The sequence below is a fragment of the Peromyscus maniculatus genome, chromosome 22 (genome assembly GCF_049852395.1).
Source record: "Peromyscus maniculatus bairdii isolate BWxNUB_F1_BW_parent chromosome 22, HU_Pman_BW_mat_3.1, whole genome shotgun sequence".
Lineage (NCBI taxonomy): Eukaryota > Metazoa > Chordata > Mammalia > Rodentia > Cricetidae > Peromyscus > Peromyscus maniculatus.
Window position 1 is genome coordinate 27,862,737 of NC_134873.1, and position 21,549 is coordinate 27,884,285.

Consider the following 21,549-nt stretch of genomic DNA (forward strand, 5'->3'; position numbering starts at 1 on the left):
TGTTAGTGGGCTAATTCCTTCATTTACAAGTGATTCCCTCCCTCCTCATTTATTGATAAGTAACTGCCTATTTTGTGGTCGTACTCCCTTAGATATTCTCTGAAATCTGTTTTTTCTTGGTGCCTTGGCAGAACTTTGTGCCTGCCTCTATTGTGTTTTCTTATCCCCTATCACTTCTGTCTAGTCAGGTCCAGCAGCCAGATTCCTTTGTGTTTGGAGTTGGAAATTGCTTTCCCACTTACAGTTTATAGTAGACTTTTGTTTTCTTTGAGTATTTGTATAGGTTTATTCTTTTTTTTTTGAGATCCCTATTTTACTTGGAGTTTGTTCTTTTGTATAGTGTATGTTATAGATGTAATTTTATGCTGTCTCAAATAGCTACTTAAATTATCCTAGCAGAATTCACTAAAACGTTTATCTTTGCCCCAGTGACCTAAGGTGTTACCTTTGTTTATAAACTTAAATTTTCTTTTGCCTGTGCATCTAATTCTAGAATGTCCATAATACTCTGGTGACCTGTTCATTATGACCCTAGTTCTCTGGTGATTAGAGATTGTGGGAGCGTTTCCATAGCTGATGAGTATAATACTCCTTTCCTGTTTTGTTTCCCCCACTGTTTTATCAAAGTTTCCTGTCTGAACCTTACTATCAGCTTGTCTAATTTCACAACATGGCTCATTTATATTTTGACTATGATTTCATTGATTTACAAGTTGTTTTATGGAGACTGATAGGTTTATTGGTTTATAAAGGTGAACCCCCTTTCCAAGATTAGGTTGTATTATTCTATTTGTTTTTCTATTTTGGAATAAAGAGTGTTTACAATATCAGGCATGGATTCCTCTTCCATCCATTGGTCCTTATGTTTAATTAGGCATCTGGTTACCACAGATCTTGTTGGGGTGTCAGTGTTATGGTTTGCAGACTTTACAGCTGGGTAGGACTACTGATTGTTCCTCTCTCTCAGCATCTTATGTAGCACTTTCAGATAGTATAAGAGCTAGTCCTCAGGGAGGAAACTTCCAGGTCAGGTCTAGCTTGGTTCCTTCATGTTCTGTGTCCAAGACAGCCAGGGACAGTGGCAATAGCCCATACTGTTTTAGGAGACTCTTAGGTTTCCTGACCAACAACTGGAGGGCAAGTTTCCATAATACTGGAGATTTTGTTATATAGCCCATAGCTCTTGGGGACAGTCACTCTGTGTGTCATGACCACACACACACACACACACACACACACACACACACACACACACACACACACACACACACATTCATGCTATATGAATTTTAAATAAGCCTAATAAAGTTTCTTCAACAGATGGTACACATTTTTTATTAAATCAATTTTTTTATGTTTTTAATGTTTTGTTTTGGTTCTATGGTTTTCTCTAACCTCATTTCCTTTGACTGTTTATCATGTGGGTTTATAAAAACTTGGGGTTCTATGTTAGTTTTATATCTTGTTATCTCACGACTCTTCTATTGCTTGGTTCTCTGATGTTCTCTGGATATTTTATCAGATTATGGTTTTTTCTAGTTGTCCATAGTGTATAATTTTGAGACTTTATTTTTCTAAATTCTGATTCTCCTGGATTTTCTTGCTGCTCCATAGCGCAGCTCAGAGCCTACTGCTCATGGTGGGAGGACCAGTTTATTAGCTTCTTAGCACTTCTGGACAGATGTCCTTCCTTTGGTTTGAGAAAGAAGAAAGGATGGCTCCATGGTGGCCACAAGGGTATCAAGGAATGATGAGAGCAAGAAGTATCTCTTAGGCTGTATAAGTTGAGACATCATTTCACAGGCAAGGATCAGTCATCTTTAGAGCACTGGAATTTATGTATACATGGCTTGTTTTAAGAAAGAAATGCATGGGTTTGAGGAGAAAATACCACAGTCAAGGGCACAGAGATCTTTCTCCAAGTGGTGAAACAGTGTTCACTAGGCCAGCACGTGCAGGACACACACCAGGAACCATAGCATCAGGAGATGTCCTGTTGAAGTCTGCATCAAGTGGAAATAAACCTGGGTTCCTAATAGGCTCTAGACCCGGGCAGGATGAGTCCTTGAGAACATATCCGGGTGAAATATAGATAAGACAAAGAGACACGGTCAGCCTTATGTCTAAGGGAGAAGCATAGTGTGGTCTCTGCACTGCAGATTTTGCATTCTTTGTATTAATCAAGTGCATTCAGCTAAACCTGGATCAAAACGCTTGAAAATTTTTGTGTATACTGAATATGTAAAATTTACTATTGTATGTAATTAAGAGATTAAATAAAGCTTGTGGTAGAGTAACATAAGCTCTCAATGTATATTAATGGCTTTATTCCTTCCTGTGACCTTGTGGGATGAGGCTGGTAATACCTTGGCCATATAGATGAGAACAATAAGGCACCATTTGGTTATTTTTCTGTATTTTATAAAATGCTCCAAGAATAGGAACCCTTGCTTTGCGGTGAGAAAGAAATATTCTATGCGGAAAGAGGCCTGAAGTGGCCATTTTTGTGCTTCGGAACTCGAGTGTGCTCTGTGGTGGTGCCACTGCCTTGCAGTTGGTCACCTCAGTAGGATGGCGGCAGTACAGTGTAGTTATCGAATAACACGTGTGCATGTGGAAAACAGTAGGCTCTAAGCTTTGTAACGTTACTTTGGGAATGTCATATATGTTGTGATTGAAACACACAGAACTTGGCTTTCATGGTAGAAATATTGTATTTAATATTACTGCCTTTATAATTCCGATGTCATTTGTTACTTTCATCTATTTTATTTGGAATGGGACATAAATTGAAGAGCCTGATTTTTGCAGACGAAGCTTATGAGTTACAAATGATCTTTTCTAGCTGATTCTGTAATTAAAGTGTGATTTCATTTAGAATTATTAAATACCTCAAAAGTCTGTAAGCTACAGAAAAATCAAGAGTTGTTTCTTTGGCTGATTAATGGCACTGTTTAATATTCTGTTGACAGTGCTGGGGTATGGAGAAACCGACATTGAGTACAACTTGCTTTATTTTGTCTAGCTGCCGCAGAAAATTATTCCTGACCAGGACCAGCTGATGGCAATAGCACTCGAGTGCATCTACAGCTGCGAACGGAGTGACCAGCTCTCTCTCTGCTATGACATCTTAGAGTGCCTTCCACAAAGGGGATCTGGGTAAGAAGCCAAGGAGACCCAGCTCCCTGAGTCGTCGTCGTCATCGTCTTCTAGTGTTTAAAACAAAGCACCATTTCTCTAAGTGCTCATCAGCAGAAAACTCTGAGACTGTGAGGAAAAGGGAAATTCTAGGGGTAGCGTAGAGGGGGAGTGCACGCTGTCAATATTCATGTGGCCCTGAGTCTACCCCAGCCCTGAAAAACAGAGAAGAAACTAAAAGTGTTGGTCAGCTTGGTGTCTGGAGATAGCCTTCATTCTTCTGTTACTAAACGGGTGTTTTACTGTAATTGTAATCTCTGCCGTCGTTCAGTAAACCGTGACCTTCACACACTGAAAAGCAGGCAACACCAGCACTCTAACAGGAATCCTTTAAAAGTCGGCAGCAGTGGTTTCTTTGTTCGTAAATTGAGCTTTAAGTGTTTTTATTTTCTTGTATTTATGGACTAACTGTATTTATTTTGTGAGTTCTTCCTTCTTCCTTTGTATTTAGTAGCTCTCTCTCTGGATGTCACATATAGCTGTTAATCCCTCTTGCAGTCTCGCTCCTAAGCATCCCACGTGATGCTCACTACAAGTCAGGGCCTCGCCTGCAGTCTGCACGCCTTTGGTACTTCAGCCTCTCTGTCTCCGTGTGCGTTAGAGACAGCCGAGTAAGCCAGTGGAGGCAAGACAGCCCAGTAAGCCAGTGGAGGCAAGCCAGAAAGCGGTGTCCTCTGCGGTCTCTCTTCATCCTTGCCTCCAGGCTGCTGCCTTGAGCTCCTGCGCTGGTTCCTCTTGCTTGTTAAGTGTAACCTGTAAACTCAATAAGCCCTTTCCTCCCCAAATTCTTTGTTCATTGTGTTGTCATAGCAGCGGAGAGCAAGCCGGGACTCCTCCTTTACAGTGTTATAGATTAATTCCACAGTTAAACTGTAAGTGATTAGTCTTCCTACTGCTCATAAGCGGTTCCACCAGCACCACCATGTAAACAGTGTTGGAACAGCAAGGTAGGATGGTTTCTCCTCTTTAGCTTTCTCTCTCCCCTGGATTGGGTGAGGCCTGCTGTCTTTGGGTTTTTATTCCTGGGCTCCTGACAGAACCTTGAAGTGGTCAGAAGGATTTGATAATCTCTCAGCTCCTTCTTTTCCTTGCCCCCCACCCTATTCTGAGTCTCCCTCCTTGGATTTGCTCTTTGTCTGTCTTTGGTGTGAACAGAGTCTCCTGTCTGCTGTGCAGCTCTTTCCTGGGGACTTGACCTCTCCTCTCTGTGTGTTGTGTATTGCCTTTCTCCTTCCTTTTTGACACAGCCTCTCATTTGATGGAATACAGTCTCAGATAGCTCCCCATCAAGCACGGGAATGCCATAGTTAGACCTCAAATACGGGAATGCCATAGTTAGACCTCAAGCACGGGAATGGCATAGTTAGACCTCTACACTAAGCTGGGGGTTCTGACTCTCTATGGAGTTCTGAATTCACCTTTCTTTCCATGTGGTTTCTCAAAGCCTTGCGGACAAAACTGATGCCATTCTGAATTAGGCTTTCCCTCTGTGGACTAGCTAGCATCTTGTGGTCCTCCTTAGTGTTCTGAAATTTACTACGGTTGCATTTTTGTTATGAATTTCGCCTCAGTGTGTTGTTCATTGGTCTGTATCATTCTCCTTCAGTCATGGGAGGAGAAGCCCTGCTGGCACATTCCTAAATAGTTCTGTTTTTGTCTTTGATGAGTTTATTTGTACTCCCTTCTCTACTGTCTCCAAATCTTGTTATTCAAAGGTTAGCTCTGCCAGATTCGGTATTTAATTGTAGATCTTATTTGTTCATGTATTTGCTTGCATCTCTTTTTAATTTCCTCACGTTTTGACCTTTTATGAATTGATCTGATATTTGGTCAATTTTGTCTTCTAATTCAGCTTTTTAACTTTTTTTTTTTATGGCTTTTTAAGTTCAACAAACTGTTTCTTGCTCATTCAAAAACAAAACTCAGAGTCCTAGTTCCAAAAGCATAGATAGTAGCCCTCCTCTCTCTTCCCCTCCTCCCCATGACCCCGCTCTCCTGAGAACATAGACACCGTCCTCCCCATGACCCCGCTCTCCTGAGAACATAGACACCGTCCTCCCCATGACCCCGCTCTCCTGAGAACATAGACACCGTCCTCCCCGTGACCCTGCTCTCCTGAGAACATAGACACCGTCCTCCCCATGACCCCGCTCTCCTGAGAACATAGACACCGTCCTCCCCATGACCCCGCTCTCCTGAGAACATAGACACCGTCCTCCCCATGACCCCGCTCTCCTGAGAACATAGACACCGTCCTCCCCATGACCCCGCTCTCCTGAGAACATAGACACCGTCCTCTCCATGACCCCGCTCTCCTGAGAACATAGACACCGTCCTCCCCATTACCCTGCTCTCCTGAGAACATAGACACCATCCTCCTCGTGACCCAGCTCTCCTGACAGTTCTGCTGTGCACATTCTGTTTGTGTCTGGACCTTTACTTTATGCTCCTTCCTTTTGAGTAATTCTTGACCATGATTTCTATTGAGGCACTAAGACATTGATTGGAGCCTTGTCTCTGTGCGGAGAAGGTTTGTTTGTAGGTACCCCTCGCTATCACACGATGAGGACAGCACATTTAGGGTGTGTGGAAGAAAACTCCTGAAGAAAGGCTGAGTCTGTAGAGATGGACTTATTAGAATTTCAGTATGGTGGAGAGATTGGAATAGTGCAAGTCCAGGTCACCTTATTGTGGGCTAGTTCTAGCCCTCTGGAACAGCCGTTCCTTGGCCACCTCTGGGTCTGAATTAACATTTTGTGTCAAACAGACAGAAAACGTTTAGAATCTATTAACTTAGCAGACAGCTCACTTCCACCAATCCAAAATCTAATAATGTCGTCAGATAGCATGTGAGGCTTATAGAGAAGCTCCGCCCCCCGCCCCCCCCCCCCCAATCTACCTTTGTTCTGTGAAACTATAAAAACTTCATGAAACTGCTTCCACATTGGAGCATGGGTAACCCAAACCTGTTTTCAGGTCATGGTCACTGAAAATGGCTCCAGAATAAAACTGCCTCTTACTCCCTTTAAGAGGAGAGCTCTGGTTTTTGCATTGACAGGTGCATGTTTTATCTTGAGTAAATATTTTTGCATGTGAAAACTTATAGATGATTCTCTTTTTATTGGTGTCAGTGTGTGTAGATGTAAGCATTAAGTAGTTCATGGATCTTGGACACTTTTTATATAATTCAAATGTTACCTCTTGTCAACCTTTCCCAGCTGTGAACTGACTTTTGAGTATGTTGTCCCTCTACTTCAGATGTCAATAGAATGAAGTCCTGTGTTCTTCCAGGAGAGTGAGTTGACTGACTGTGTGAGGTAAAGGGCAAGGGAGGTGTGTGCGTGTGTGCGCGTGTGTTATTTCTGATCTCTTATCTCGTTATGGCAGGCTCAGGCCTTTACACTGTAATACTGTTTGCAGCTAGATCACTGGTGTTTGTTTAGTTTCATTTTTCTGGGCATGTGGGGTCTATGGCATCACAGTCTTGATCATTCCCGTCTCATCAGACTTCTAAGTTCCGACCACCAGAAGGGTTGGTAGATCCGCCTTGTCAGTGAAGCTAGATGGAGACTGTCTGGTGTTCCATAGTTACTTTCCGTAGTTGTCTTGTAAACAGGGAAGACAAATCAGCAGGCTTTGTTTCTTAAACCCACACAGGTGTGTCCGCAGGCTACTTCACATCTGTGACCCTCATTAACCAGCAAAAGGCTGGTAAGATAGATTATGCCAACAACAAGGTTTTTATAGTAAACATCATTAATGATCATGAAGACCATAGCCCAGAGCATATCAGAGTGACAGAGGCCAAGCTGCCCTCTACACAGGGAAGCAGATGCATGGACCCCTCACTGACACCTGCCCCAGGAGCAGGATCAGGGAAGCGCTTCCTCTCAGGGCCCTATCAACTAAGCCAGCCAGCCAGAATCACTGACTTCCAACTTCAGTGCAGAGACCAGCAGTGTAGCCAGTCGAACAAAGGCTGTGCATCTTACCCAAGCAGCCTGTTTGATCGGGTTAGAGACTTCTTAGCCGTTGTAGTTGGAAATGCCAGTTGAGCCAGGAGGCACATTGTGTTTTTACTGTTTCTGACATTGTTCCCAAACGACGGTTTAAAATGCTACTGCTGAGAGTGTGTGCTGATGGAAGTTCCCTTTGATGGCCCGAAGAACCTGAAGTAGCCTGTTACCAGTGTGTCACTGGTTCCAAGTCTAAAACTTGTTTTTAAAAGTAGTATAATGTGGGGATTGAAGAGAGGCTCATGAGTTAAGAGCACTTACTGCTTTTTCAGAGGACATGAGTTTGGCTCCCAGTGCCTACCTGGTGGGTCACAGCTGTTTGTAATCCAGTTCCAGGTAACCTGACGCCCTCTCCTAGCCACAACATGCATGTGGTGTACATAAATACATGTAGTCAGAATACCATACATATTAAATTAAATTTTTTTAAAAGATAGTAACTGTCTCTGCCCCAGGAACAGGATCAGTGAAGCGCTTCCTCTCAGTGTCCTGTCAACTAAGCCAAGCAGACAGAATCACAGTAACTCTGGAGCTGTTAAGTCAATTTCAGCCAGGGTGGGTTGTGTTCAGGTTGGGACGTTTTAGAATTTCCAAGTCTAGGACAAGGTTTTCATCTGGGCTTCTTTTTTTTTTTTGGTTTTGTTTTTTGAGACAGGGTTTCTCTGTGTAGCTTTGTGCCTTTCCTGGATCTCACTCTCTGTAAACCAGGCTGGCCTCGAACTCACAAAGATCCGCCTGCCTCTGCCTCCCAAGTGCTGGGATTAAAGGCGTGCACCACCACCACCACCACCACCACCACCACCACCACCACCACCACCACCACCACCACCACCACCCGGCTCATCTGGGCTTCTTAATCATAACACTCAGTCTAGAATTCTGTAGGCACATGCTTCCAAAGCACCTTCGAGGGTCAGGTCAGTGGCTGTCAGTGGAGACTGGCCAGGATGCAGAGTTGTCAAGGTGGAGAGGACTTCTGGCAGCTGCTGAACCCAGCAGCCACATCTCAGCTTACACGTGTGTGTTGTGCCAACTTTATGCGACTTCACATTTTAATTTATCTGTGGTCTCTTTGATGCTGATGGTTCGTAAAGTTTTTTACTCAGTGGCTCCCTTCATATTTGTTCCCTGCTGAGGACTATCTTTTGATGGTGTACTGGTCCCTGGTTCCTTAGTGCTGAAGTGATGGGCTTCCCTTCAGGATAGGAGATGATGGGTAAAGCACCCCTGAGAGTCTACCAAGTGGACCCTGAGTATTGGTCCTGCTGGGACTTCCATGGGAGGTCACAGCTCTTGATAGGCCTGGGAGAAGGCCAGCGTGTGCACCATGCTTCCTAGTGTCCTTTTCCATGGCACAGGATGCTGTTACTCTTTGCCTATTCTTTGTTTGCCTTTGGACTAAGACCAACTGTGGCTCTCTTTTTTAAAATTTAAGTACTGTTTTTTTTTTTCAAACATGAGTACTGTATTTATACCATTTTCTGTCGCTTCCTCTCCAATTCTGACGTCTCCTTTGTCCCCCTATTCCCTCTCAAATGATTGACCTCTTGTTCTTTAATTATTATTGTTTTACACACACACACACACACACACACACACACACACACACACGCACACACACACCCCTTCATAATTCTTTTTTGCCTTGAAGCAATTAACTCAAAAGTATTTTAGAAATGAGTTGCTCGCATCTGGTGACCTCTAACAGAGTGATGTTTGAGTGCACTAGTTTTAATCTTGGTCGAGTTGATGGGTGAAATGGGCATGAGTGATTTCACTGTGTCTTCTGGGTGTGACCAGAGATGGCCCTTGGAGTCACATTGTGCTATCAGCACCTCAAGGAAATGATGTCGGACCCTGGAGTCTTTGGATGGTACATAGCAAATAAGCCTCAACTGTTACTTGGACAGTGTGAAATTGTTGTGTGTAAGAGAAACATGCTTTTCTCCCCTTTATAGTTAGTGTTTTATATTTTATTAAAAGTTCATTTCTAAACTTAATTTTTATTTTTTTAGGCATATGACAAAGGTGACCACATCTCTTCATGACATGGTAGATCAACTGGAAAAAATTCTCAGGTGAATTAAAAAAGACAAATTTTTTTGTTCTGTGCTTATTAGGGTGTGTGTCTGGCCATGTAGCCATGGCCTGCCTGTTACTCATGTGCAGTTTGAACGTGTAGTCCTGTGACTCTCTTTTGAATATTTTTCTCAGTGGTGTGTGTTCTTTCTTACTATGGCTGCATACTGGGGTAGGAACCTGATACCTGATGAGCCTGAGTATGTGCATGCACATCTGCTCATGCTCACCAGCCCAGTCTTTCTCCAATACCTATGTACATTTTGCTGGGGCCCAGAACTCTCTATGTAGACAAGGGTGTCCTTGAACTTATGGATGATCCTCCTGCCTCTGTTACTCCTGTGCTGTTATTACAGTTGTATGTTGCCTTTGTTTGTTTGTATGTTTTTTAAAAAGCATCTTGCCATGTAGCTCAGGCTAGCTTCAAACTCACAGTGATCTTCCTCCCTTAGCCTTCCAGTGTTGAGACAATAGGTATGAGATGCTGTGCCCGGATAAGCGTGTATTCAAGTACAAACATTTCCACTGACTAGCCAGGTGACCTATGAACCTACGGCTTTCTTATCTGTAGTAATTAGTTCATGAGATGATGAAAGTGCTATTAGATTAAGAAATTAAAGTCCCTCACACTGTCGAGGCACACAAAAAACAGTAATTGCATCAGTCACTAAACAGTGTCTTGATAAGACTTGGGGCACAAAAAGTGTATCTGATGTTGGGATAATTCCAAATTCTGTTAGAACTTTGGTGCATCTTTGTTGGGATATTCTAACTTTTACAGTGAAATGTTGAGTTTGAGCTGTCTTTCTCTGAGACTGCAGTATTCTTAATTTGCCCTACAGGGAGCTCAGTATTATCTATAAATGTATAATATTTACACATATGTGTATATATTATTTATATATGTATAATATTTGATACTATTATATGTATCAAACAATTCTTAAATATTATACTATAAAAAATTGAATAAAAACCAGGAGCTGGGAATGTAGCTCAGTTGCTAGAGTGCTTGCCCAGCGTGCGCGGAGCTCTGGGTGTGATCCCCAGCCCTGTGTAAAATGGATATGAGGTGGTCTGTGCTGGTAGTGCCAGCGCTAGGAGGTGGAGGGAGGAGGAGCAGAGGCTCAAGATCATCCTCAGCCACATAACAAGTTCACGGTCAGCCTGGGCTGTGCGAGACCGTGCATCGGAAGGAAGGAAGGGAGGGAGGGAGGGAGAGAGGGAGGGAGGGAGGGAGGGAGAGAGGGAGGGAGGGAGGGAGGGAGGGAGGGAGGAAGGGAGGGAGGGAGGGAGGGAGGGAGGGAGGGAGGGAGGAAGGAAGGAAGGAAGGAGCAAAACAGTAACAACCAACTACTCTTTAATATACAGCTACCAGTGATACCATTTTAGGAAGGTGTGTATATAGAAGAGGATCATTATTTGGAGACCATTTACTCATTTGATTCACTCCGACTAGAGATTGCAGTGTAAAACTAATCTAAATGGCATGGAAGGGAACAGAGTGCTCCGTACACCATAGTGCTTGTGTACTGCCAAGTGTGAGCCCGGTCCTAAAGTCACACGTTTGCCTTTTTACTGTGCGTGCTTTTAGAGTGGAGACAGCTGGCCAGACAGACTGTCAGTTAGATACTTCATCTTTTGAAGAATAGACCATTTATTCCAAGTATACTCTAATAAAAGCCAAGGAGAAATATGCAGTTTGATACATAATTATGAGTTTTATTTTTGGTAAGAATTAATGTAATATGTAATACTGGATCATATGTATATGTGATAACCTTTTGTTTTTCTTCCAAATGTCTAAGTATAATTTAAATGCTTAAATACTTTAGTCTCTTTGTTTGGATGATGTTCAACATTTCTTCTTTCACTTACAGTGTGTCAGAGCTTTTGAAAAAGCATGGACTGGAGAAGCCCGTCTCATTTGTCAAGAGCACCCAGTCCAGCTTGGAAGAGGCACGCAGCCTGATGGTTCGCCTGACGAGGCACACGGGGCGGAAGTAAGTGACAGACACCCTTGATGGATGCTTGTAGATGGCATTTATTGTATGACTTGTTTTCTTTATTGACAACTCCAATAAGTTATCTAATTGGTCAATAACACACTGCCTCTATAAAGTATAATATGGTAAGTTTTGATATCTGCACATACTCATGATACAGACCGTCACTACATCTGGGATAATGACCATAAGAGATAATAACCCTCCTTCCTTTATAGTCCCTTTCCTCCTTCTCATCAGGCTCTCAGCCACTCATGGGGCTGCTGATCTATTTCTATCCCTTTAAGTATTCTTTTCAGTTTCTTAGACTCTTATGTAACTGAGCCAGACAGTATTTTGTTATTTGATTTCTTTTACTTAGCATAATTGCTTTGATTTATCGACATTGTACCATGACTTAATAGAGTACCCTGTTTTCTTTGCAGACTAGTAATTCATGAATTGGGTTTTTTTCCGCATTCTGTGTTTCCTCACCTGTTGGTGGACACTGGGGTTGTTTTGAGTTTTGATGTTTACAGACACAACTTTTATAGGTACTTATTTATGTTTTCAAAGGAATGTATTTAATTTCTTTTGGATAAATGCATAAAGGTAGACGACAGGATTATATGTTGGGGGACAAAACAAAATAAAACAAAACAAACCTGCCAAATAGTTTTTTCCGTATTGATTCCGTTTAGTTTGAAACCAGACTTTAGGGGGTGGGTTTGTTACTTGTCCTCCCCATCAACTCAGGTGCACTTCTCTCTTAATGGGGGTGTGGCTGCACCTCTTTGGGGGAACAGCTGGAAGCGTAGTTCTGGTGCTTTCCATCTGGGCATCATTTCTGTCCATTCTAAAACATGGAGCTGCTTTCTTCTCACTTCATCTGAGAGTTTTCTCCCCTGGTCACGTCCACTTTGTCATGAGAGGCACGTGTTGACGGAGTCTTCCCTGTGCACCGGGCCCTTTCCATCTCCTTACCTGTAGTCGCTGATGAGCAGGCTTTGAAAAAGTGTTTGTCCCTGGTTAAATTATTTGACAGTGTCGTACACATCTCTCGTGCATTCTGTGTACTCTTTCTCTGCTCTCTCTTATCACTCCCCAGTTCCTGTTATCTGTCCCCTCACCCCTGGCTGGCCCATCTCCTACATTCATGACCTTTGCTTCGTGTTATGACCCTCTGCTTTCAGCCAGCACCGGCTGTGTGGCCAGGGTTTGGAACTGTCCATTTGAGCCTGGTGGGCACGCTCCTGGTACACACCGAAGGTGACAGCTGGCTCTTCTCCAGAATCCAGTATTGCATCAGGGGCGTAGGAGCCCAGGAGCCCCTCCCAGACCTCGGTTGGCTTGTGTCAGGCTCAGTCTTGTGCAGGCTCCCACAGCTGCCGAGACTGACTACAGTGGCCGTGCCATGCTCTGAAGATGGCATTTTGAAGTTGTCTCTGTCCTCTTTTCTCTCATCTACAGTAGTCCCCGAGCCTCAGAAGGAGCGGTGAAAGTGTCCTGTTCGGGGCTGAGCACTGATGTTGCATTTTTCTGAGCACCTATCTATCTTGAATATGTCCATAAGTCTTTGAGCAGACTCCCTTTTTCTTTGAATCAACTTAAAAAGTCAATCTGGGGACTGGGGATTTAGCTCAGTGGTAGAGTGCTTGCCTAGCAAGCAAGGCCCTGGGTTCGGTCCTCAACTCCGGAAAAAAAAAAAAGTCAATCTGTACTTTGGTGATTGTGATTATATTATTTTACAGGAAGTATTTGTCATGAAGTTTATCTTTTCTAGCCAGACTTGGATTCACACAAATTAAATTCATGATTCGTTTTCACAGTTTTTGATTATTTTTCAAACTATGGGTCAAAATTTCCTTACTGTCTGGCTAACCTGACACTATTTGTTGAAAACTCTAGCTTTTCTCCTCTGAATTAATTACCTTTGCAACCTTATTGAAAATCAGTTTTCCACACAGGTGAGGCTGGGTTTTGACATTTTTATTCTGTCTCTTCTACCTATTTATTTATTTTCAAATAGCACACTGTGTTAGTTACCTTAGATGTATTATAAATATTGGAATTAGGTAATATTCATCTTCTGACTTTACTGTCTTTTTCAAATTTGTTTTGTTTACATGGTATAAGGCCTTTGCATTTCTAATATAAAGTTTAGAATCAACTTTTCAAATATTGTTATTTGTGATTTTTTTTTTTTTTTTTTGGTTTAAATTCAAGGAAGACTCTTGCTATATAAGCCAGACTGGCCTTGAACTCAACATGTGGCTCAGGCTGGTCTCAACCCCACTATGTACTCCAGTTTAGCCTCCTGACCCCTAATTTGACAGCTGTGTGCTAGCATGCCCCACTAGCTGTCATTTGGGACCTCGATAGTTGTGTCCGGTATGTTCGGCAGATGAGGAGTGTTGCTCTGCTAAGTCAGTTTCAGGCTTTCATTCCACAGGCACAGATGCCCCTCTGTTCCTTTCAGTGTTTCCTAGCTCAGAATTCAAGTCTTGTAATTATTATGGGAAATCGATACCAAATGATTGGTGGGAATTTGTATTATTTCATTTGACATGGTTTATTCTTAATATATTGATATGCATTCTGTGTGTGTGCGTGTGTGTGTGTGTGTGTGTGTGCGCGCGCGCGCGCGCCCAAGTGTGCATGTGCACTTGTGAGTTGGAGTCTCCCTGTGTAGCCCAGACTCGTCTCAGACTCATCATTCTCTTTATCCATATGCCCCTCCTTCTGAGTAAGTACTAAGGTCACAGGTATTCACTACCAGAACTGATCCAAACTGATCTTTCGTATATTGATCTTTTGTCTTCCAATCTTGCTTAATCCAGTTATATATTGTTGAGTGTATAACTCAATTTTTATTCTTATTGCATAAGAAGGTTTCTAACAAATTTTAGATACTTATGTTTTCAAATGAATAGGTAAATAAAAGATTGTAATAACTTTTTTTTTTGTTTTTTGTTTTGTTTTCAAGATAATATTTCTTTGTGTGTAGCCCTGACTGTTTTGGAACTTGCTTTGTAGGCCAGGCTGGCCTTGAACTCACAGAGATCTACCAGCATGAACCACCACAACCCACCATGATAACAATTTTTATTTTTTTTATTTATTATTTTTTATTTTTTGTTTTTTTTCGAGACAGGGTTTCTCTGTGTAGCTTTGCCCCTTTCCTGGAACTCACTCGGTAGTCCAGGCTGGCCTCAAACTCACAGAGATCTGCCTGGCTCTGCTTCCCGAGTGCTGGGACTAAAGGCGTGCGCCACCACCGCCCGGCACAGCAATTTTTAAAATAGAGTATTTGTGTTTTGTGCTTTTTGGGTCTGTCTATGTTGCCGTCATTTAAAGTCGTACATTTATTGTGATGGCATTAGGAATTTTGCTGTTTCTCTTACAAGAGAGTTAGCAAAACTGAATTCATTAGTTAATAATTGCATTTCTTTCCCTCTCATATTTAGTGTAATATTTCTCAATTATACATTTATTTATAAATGCTTATTCACAGTATTTTTGATTATTTTGTTAATATTCACATTTCTTAATCATGAATATATGAATTTTTCTTTCACATTATTTTATGGATTTTTTGTTATGCTTTTGAACGATTTTATGTCAGCCTGTGTAAAAGCAAGAAATACTGTATCTCCTTGGTCTGTCCAAGCTGTCCAGTTAAGTATGAGGGAGAAAAATAGAAAGTTTGCCTTGTAGAAAAATTGGCAAAAGACTTTGAAAGGTGTTTCCAACTATGTGAGATCCAAATGGCCCATAAACCAACTGGCAAGCATTTGACCCACTCTATAGCTCTTCAGGTGGATACACAGCAGAGCCTCTGGAAGGACCTGTGACTTTGCCAGGGCTGTGGGACAATAGGCAGAGAGCCTGACTGGAGGAGCCTGACTTGAGGAGGCTGAGACAGGCAGAGCTCTGAGGGTGGTCCCTATGTGTGTGTGAGGAAGTTACCTTCTGAATCTGTCACATGGGGGAGGTGTGAAAATGTAAAGATGCCTGGAGGGCAGTCTTAAATCCTAGTCAGCAGGGAACAAGCTTGCTGGCAGTAGGATTAAATAGAGAACTGGTAGAGATACAGTTGAGGCGGATAAAAGAAGAAATGAAATTTCAGTACTAAGAAGACAATGCCTGTATTCAGCTCTTCCAAGCAGAGTCAAACTGTCCTGGGAACGCCTTGAGTCTTATGTCTTTCTCTCCTCTCTGTAGCACTGTACTGCCTTTATTAACAGACACATATTTGTGCCTCAACGTTTCTTCTAGGCTGTAGGTTACAGCCACTGTATGCTTTCAATGGGAAGGAACTTATGCACCATGGCCTGATAGTTACTGACTGGGTGACTGTTGCAGTCCTATGACAACTTTAGAAGGGGTCAGTGCTCCCAGGGTGATGCTGCTTTCACTAGGACCTGTGCCTCCACAGCTGGAAAGCCTTACTCCTGCTGCTGAGCTTTGCATGTGCTTCTGATGTGCCCAGCATTGATTTCTACCCACAGCAGTCTGCTTACTGTGAATATTGACGGGAACATGCTCTCACTTTTAAAATTGTCAGCTTGATATCTGTCTTAATATGAGAGCGTGCCCAAACCTTCAATACCTCTAAAGTAGTCTTATATACATCATAAATGATGGCAGAGCCCATCACATTTGTCCTGAATCCAGGTTTTACCATCTTGAGTATGATACTGCTTATACATTACAAATTTGTAACTAATACTGTGTATTCAGGCATCTTGTTAGTTTGCTAAATTCTACTTTCTTTAAATCCCATTTTTGATTCTTACTTATGGGATGCATTCTGAAAAAGGCTATTGTAAGTGATGTGTTATAATTTATTTTAATTAGAATCTCTACTTATGGCTAGCCATGTGTGAGGGAACATTTATGCCATCTGTCCTAGTACTGATGGCTTCCAGAGGAACAGCTGGGCTGTGAGACTTGAGTTCAGCCTGACAAGGCCAAGGTCTGATTTTGTTGAGCTGATAAGGTGGATACTAACTTCAAACATTTTGTTACTCCTCTGCCTTCAAGCCAGATCTGAAAGGAGTCCCACAATTCTTTGAAACCTATCAAAAAAGTTCAAGGATGCAGATGAAAATTCTGTATCTACTTTATGGGTTGTCATGGAGTTCTTGCAGAAGCACCAATGTGTTTTCTGTGTGTGTGTGCTAGTGAAATACTGTGTCCTTGAGTGCCTCATTGCCCATGGAGCAAGACGAATTGTTCATTTCATGGAATAAATAGAAAATGGCACTGACAGTGGGGCATGGTGGCCAGGACTATTGTTATCTCAGCTACTCCGGAGGCTGAGGCAGAAAGATTGCTCAAACCTAAGCATTCGAGGCCAGCTTATTCAACATGGTGAGACCCAGTCTCAAAGGCAGAAGTGTAAGGGAAAATATTTTTTAAATTATTATATACTTAGGATCTATCTTGTTCATTTGAGTATATAGCAATTAGAAATGGTGATTATTGTTGTTGTCTTTGACATAGCATCTCATTTTGTGGGTTAGGCTGCCTTGAAACTATGATCCCCCTGCCTCAACCTCTTGAGTGCTGGGATAAAAGATACATACCACAGCACCTGGTAATGGTGAAGATTTTAAAGGACAATATAGTGAGACAAAAAAGAAAAAAGATTTATGTAAAAGAAACATCTGTTTTGTACTTGGTCACCACAAACAGCATCTACTTTTTCAAATGTTGAGTTCTGTTCTTGTCTAGAACTTGGTAACTAGAGGTAGACATAGTGATTCCAAGCTCAGGTCCATTCAAGTGAGATGGACCGAGAGAAGCAAAGACACGTTTAGCATGCTCCCTCCCACCTGTTTTATAACCTAACTATGGACAGAACTTCAAACCTGAGGTCCGTCCATTCATTCCCGTTCCTCAGACGCTTCATCAAGAAACTTGGGGACCGTTTTCTTTATTGTACTTTTAAGTTAAACTTGAAAAAGCAGAGGAAGGAGCCTAGAAGTCAGATGAAAACACTAAACACTTGAACAAAGGCAAGTTATCAAGCGCCTTTGTATCTTAGGAGCGTCGTCTTCAGGGCTGTAGTTGCCTAGACTCAATCTCACCTTCTTTGTGATTCTCTGAGTTGGGCTTTGAGTAAGGAATGTTTCATTCAGCAGTATCATGCATTCCTGCCACAAATTCATGACCGTGGGTGAAACTGTTAGCAAGCCCTCTTCCCTGCTGCAGGAAAACCTGTCGCTTTGGAAACAGACATCAAACAGTTTTTCATCACGGGTTTGCAAAGGCCTTGCTGCCTCATGGAACTGCTCAGGTTGATAAATTGCCTCTGTGTATGTTGTGGAATGCTCTGCTCTGAGCATCCTAGCCATCTTCTCAGAGCAGCTGGGATGCCTTGCTTGTTGACTGTTGATGTTTCCTCATAGAAGGAGGGGACTAGGATTAGAGGCTCGTCACCTAAGGACATTCCCTCTTGCACTTTCTGTCAGTTGTATATCATTCTGCCCTGATTTCATGTAGACTCCTGGTCTGGAGAGAATATATACTGAGGAAAGTTAATGGAAGAGTCGGACTTCCATTTTGCAGTTCCTCAAAGTATCACTTTGTTGCTTTCCATTGGTACGTCTGCTTTAGGGTCACCTGTGCTCCTCTAAGTAACCCCCAAATTCACAGGTTCACCAAGTTAAACTGGTTTGCCATTGAAGCTCTGTAAGAAGGGAAGTATATGTTTTTGGAGAGAGTTTCCACAACACTTGATGTAGATGCCAGGGTTCAACGCAGCCGAAGATGGGTTTGGAAGGAGCAGTGGTGTTTTCTTGCTGTGGGTGATGGTTGCTGATGGACAGCTGAGGCTGTCTGAGGGGGTCATCTGCAGGGGAGTCAGCTATGGATCTTCTCAGGGTGTGGGGTGTCATGGCAGCCTCTGTGCTCCTGTAGTCATTGAAGGATTGCTGCTTTGCATGAGGCGTGGGACTGAGGCCTGGATGGTCACACAGAGGAGCTTGCGTGTATAAAGGAGAAATTGCAGTGGGGTGTGCAGCTGGAGTCCTTCGCTTTAGCCTGTTGTTTCAAAAGAAAACTGGAAAAAAAGGGAAGAGGAGAATGATATGAAGGTGTTAGCTCAAGCCTCTTAAAGCTGGGAGGGCACCCAAAAGGTGCAAGAGAATAGAGATGTGTGTTAAAAAGCCCTCCTGAAATCTGAAAACTTGGAATGTGTGGGTACTGTGTCATAGTGAAAAAGAAAAACATGAGGTAGAGGTGATATGAATAGCCGAGGAGGAGAGAGATGAGGTGTCGTAGCTGTTCATCAGGCAAGAAAGGGTTGTGTTCCTCACAGTTGAGAAAGGTTGATTTGGTTTTGCATGGCTTTGATAAACCCCATTGTAGAACTGTTTTCGATGAGGCAGGGGTAGCAATTCAGAATTTGACTGGTGTATACTAGAGTAAACTTGGATGATAAAGGGTATAAACAAGTCAAAAAAGAGTAGAAAATGGAAGGAAAATGGGGCCATTCTTAGTATCTGTCAGCAACTATACCCAAGTGTATGTTGAATTTGTCCCCCTAAGGGGTAGTATTAATGGAAACCATTTCGAGGGCTTTAGAGTATTAGTTGACAGTTGAGCAAGGGTGGACTGTTGGGAGATGACGGTGAGCCCCACTTTACCTGCCGCTGCGGAGGAAGAGGCTCTTATGGGGTGGAAGCCACAACAGCCATTAGCTCCCCTAATCAGGAGGCCATGTGGCTGCAGATATGGCTGTGTGGGATGGTTGGAAGCCCAACACTGACGTGCTCGTTTATTAATCATCTATTTTCAGAATGTATGGGGAGGGCTTGTTGATGCACAGTTATTATCTTCTATTGCTGATCACTGGGGCAGCGGCTGTTTGAACCAGATATTCCCTGATTCCTGGTAATTCCAGGACAGTGAGTATTAGCTGATGTGTGTGGAGATGGCAGGGTGCAGACAGAGGATTAAGCTTGGCCTAGGGATGGGTAAGGGCGGCGTTGCCCTCCTGTGGTAGGTTGTTTACCCACCCTTCTTAAGGAATGTGTGACCAATGGAGCATTGGCTGTCTACAGCTGCTAGGAAATGCAGCTAAGATTCTGTCAAGCCCAAGCCATCAGGCCTGGGCATGAGTACAGTCCCCTCAACAGTAGGGATGAACTAGAACCAAACACTGTCTGGGTAGGAGCTGAATGCTTTGGTCTTCCTTGAGCGTGTTACTGGCTTCCCTTTTGAGGGGATCTTGAAAATCATGTCTCAGGAACTGTGGCAAAAGATACTGTCTTTTTGGAGCTTGAAGCTTCTTCCTAAGGCAGATGGCAATTGCCTGTAACCCCTCTGAGGTTCTGGCAGCTTGTCCCTGGGCTGTCACCTGAGAAGGTAACTCCTGAAGGTCTCTGTTTTTGCTTATGAACTGCTGCCTGGTATTCCACTTAGAGCAGTGGTTCTCAGCCTGTGGGTCATGACTCCTTTGGTGGTGGAGTCACATATCGGATATCCTGCATATCAGATATTTATATTACAATTCATAACAGTAGTGAAATTACAGTTGTGAAGTAGCCCCCCAGCCCCCCAAATAATTGTATGGTCTAGGGTCACCACGGCATGAGGAACTGTGTTAAAGGGTCACAACATTGGGAAGGTTGAGAGCCACTGACTTAGAGCAAAGCCTCCAGCTATAGTACTAGGGGTGGGTGGTTCCTGTGGCCCAGACCTGTGCTAAGAGCAGTCTGTGGTTGCCTCCTGTGTCTTAATGTTCAATGAAATTTTAAAAGACCCTGTGTAGCCAGGCCTGGTGGCTCCTGCCTGTAACCCTAGCACGGCAGAGTCTGGGGCGGAAGGATCAGAGTAATTGGATCTACATGAGGGTCCAAGCCCAGCTCAGCAGAGCTACACAATGAGACAGTGTCCCAAAGAAAATTCCAAAACTAAACAGAGCCAAGTGAGCAACAGACAGAGTCCTGCCGCCGATGAGGATAGAATTTGCCCTGTCTCTGGTTTTTCTGCTTTAGTTTGCTGTGGGGTTTCTCTCCCCATTGGAACTCTGCTTACCTTTTCCTATAAATTCAGATGAAGTAGCCCGATGGATAGTTGCAGAGTTGGTGTGCATAGCATGGTAATCCCTGGGCTTTTGGAGTCAGGTGTCATGTATCATTTCTCTCTTTCCGCAGGCAGCCTCCTGTTGGTGAGTCTCACTGGAGAATGCTGCTGCAGGACATGTTGACGATGCAGCAGCATGTGTACACATGCCTCGATTCCAACACTTGCTATGAGGTAACTGCTGCTGTCAAATAGTTGTTTTTCATCTGGAAGTTTTGATTGGGTTTTGCCACAAGGGAGAGACTGTAAGAGATGCTGTATGTCATGTGACTGGTGATTGATCACTAGTGCTGTGGAGTTGAAGCCTTTCATACCCTCCTTCTAGCTTCCCTTTGTTTATTGTGATGCCATCTATTTCACAGATCAGTCCTCAGAAAACCCTGAGTCTCACATGATTTCTCCCTACAGGTTTTGGTGGTCACTGAAATTTGATGATAGGGGATGAAGTTTGCTGATAGGGTGCAAGATCTTGAGTTCCATTCCTAGCATGTGTGTACACACATACACACGCACGCACGAATGCATGCACACACACACACAGACTAAACTTCAAACAACAGAGTCAATGTGTTTAATGTATCCTTAGATGAGTCTAAGTCTGTCCTGCCTTCCTTAATTTTGCCGAGTTGTGGCAGGTTTTACTTGAATCCCCGTGTTCATAACTTCTTCTGCTTTACATTTATTCACAGGCATGATTCTCTCCTTTATACAGCCTGTTGTTTGTTCCAAATCACTCTATAGGTACCTACATTGAGGCATGGAAAGCCACAGCAGCCTGAGCCTTCCAGGTCACTCTGTCCTTGGTCACTGCCCACAGTGTGTATGTTCCAGTAGCTCCCTCAAGTAGGACACACCTCTACCCTTGCTGTGACAGTGTGCATCCTTCCCTCTACCTGGAATATAGTCTTTTTCCTTACTGGAAATCTCCTGGTCTGTTGTCATGGCTAGACTGGCTACCTGCTAGGACTTCATATAACTTAGCTCCACTGTAGCCTTTCTTTGAAATGGAGCTCTTTACAGATAAGATGGATTCTTTCGGCTTTGGCCTTGTGGTTCTAGGTAGATATTTTAATATCATGTCTTTGAATATCTCTCTGCTGAGAGAACATTAGAAAGCATTTATAAGTTTTTTTTAATTTTTGTTTTTTCAAGACAGGGTTTCTCTGTGTAGCTTT

General features: G+C 43.0%; 1 protein-coding gene across 8 annotated transcripts in view; it reads left to right on the forward strand.

Moving 5' to 3' along the window:
• The window catches only part of Nbas (NBAS subunit of NRZ tethering complex), a 289,617-nt gene that overhangs the window by 104,810 nt on the left and 163,258 nt on the right, over window positions 1-21,549 (forward strand). For all 8 annotated transcript variants that reach the window (XM_015995503.3, XM_042267446.2, XM_015995506.3 and 5 more), the window contains exons 26-29: window positions 3,026-3,159; window positions 9,230-9,292; window positions 11,174-11,296; window positions 20,446-20,548. In XM_015995503.3, coding sequence (XP_015850989.2) covers window positions 3,026-3,159; window positions 9,230-9,292; window positions 11,174-11,296; window positions 20,446-20,548 — 423 coding nt within the window. The remainder of the gene's footprint in view (window positions 1-3,025; window positions 3,160-9,229; window positions 9,293-11,173; window positions 11,297-20,445; window positions 20,549-21,549) is intronic.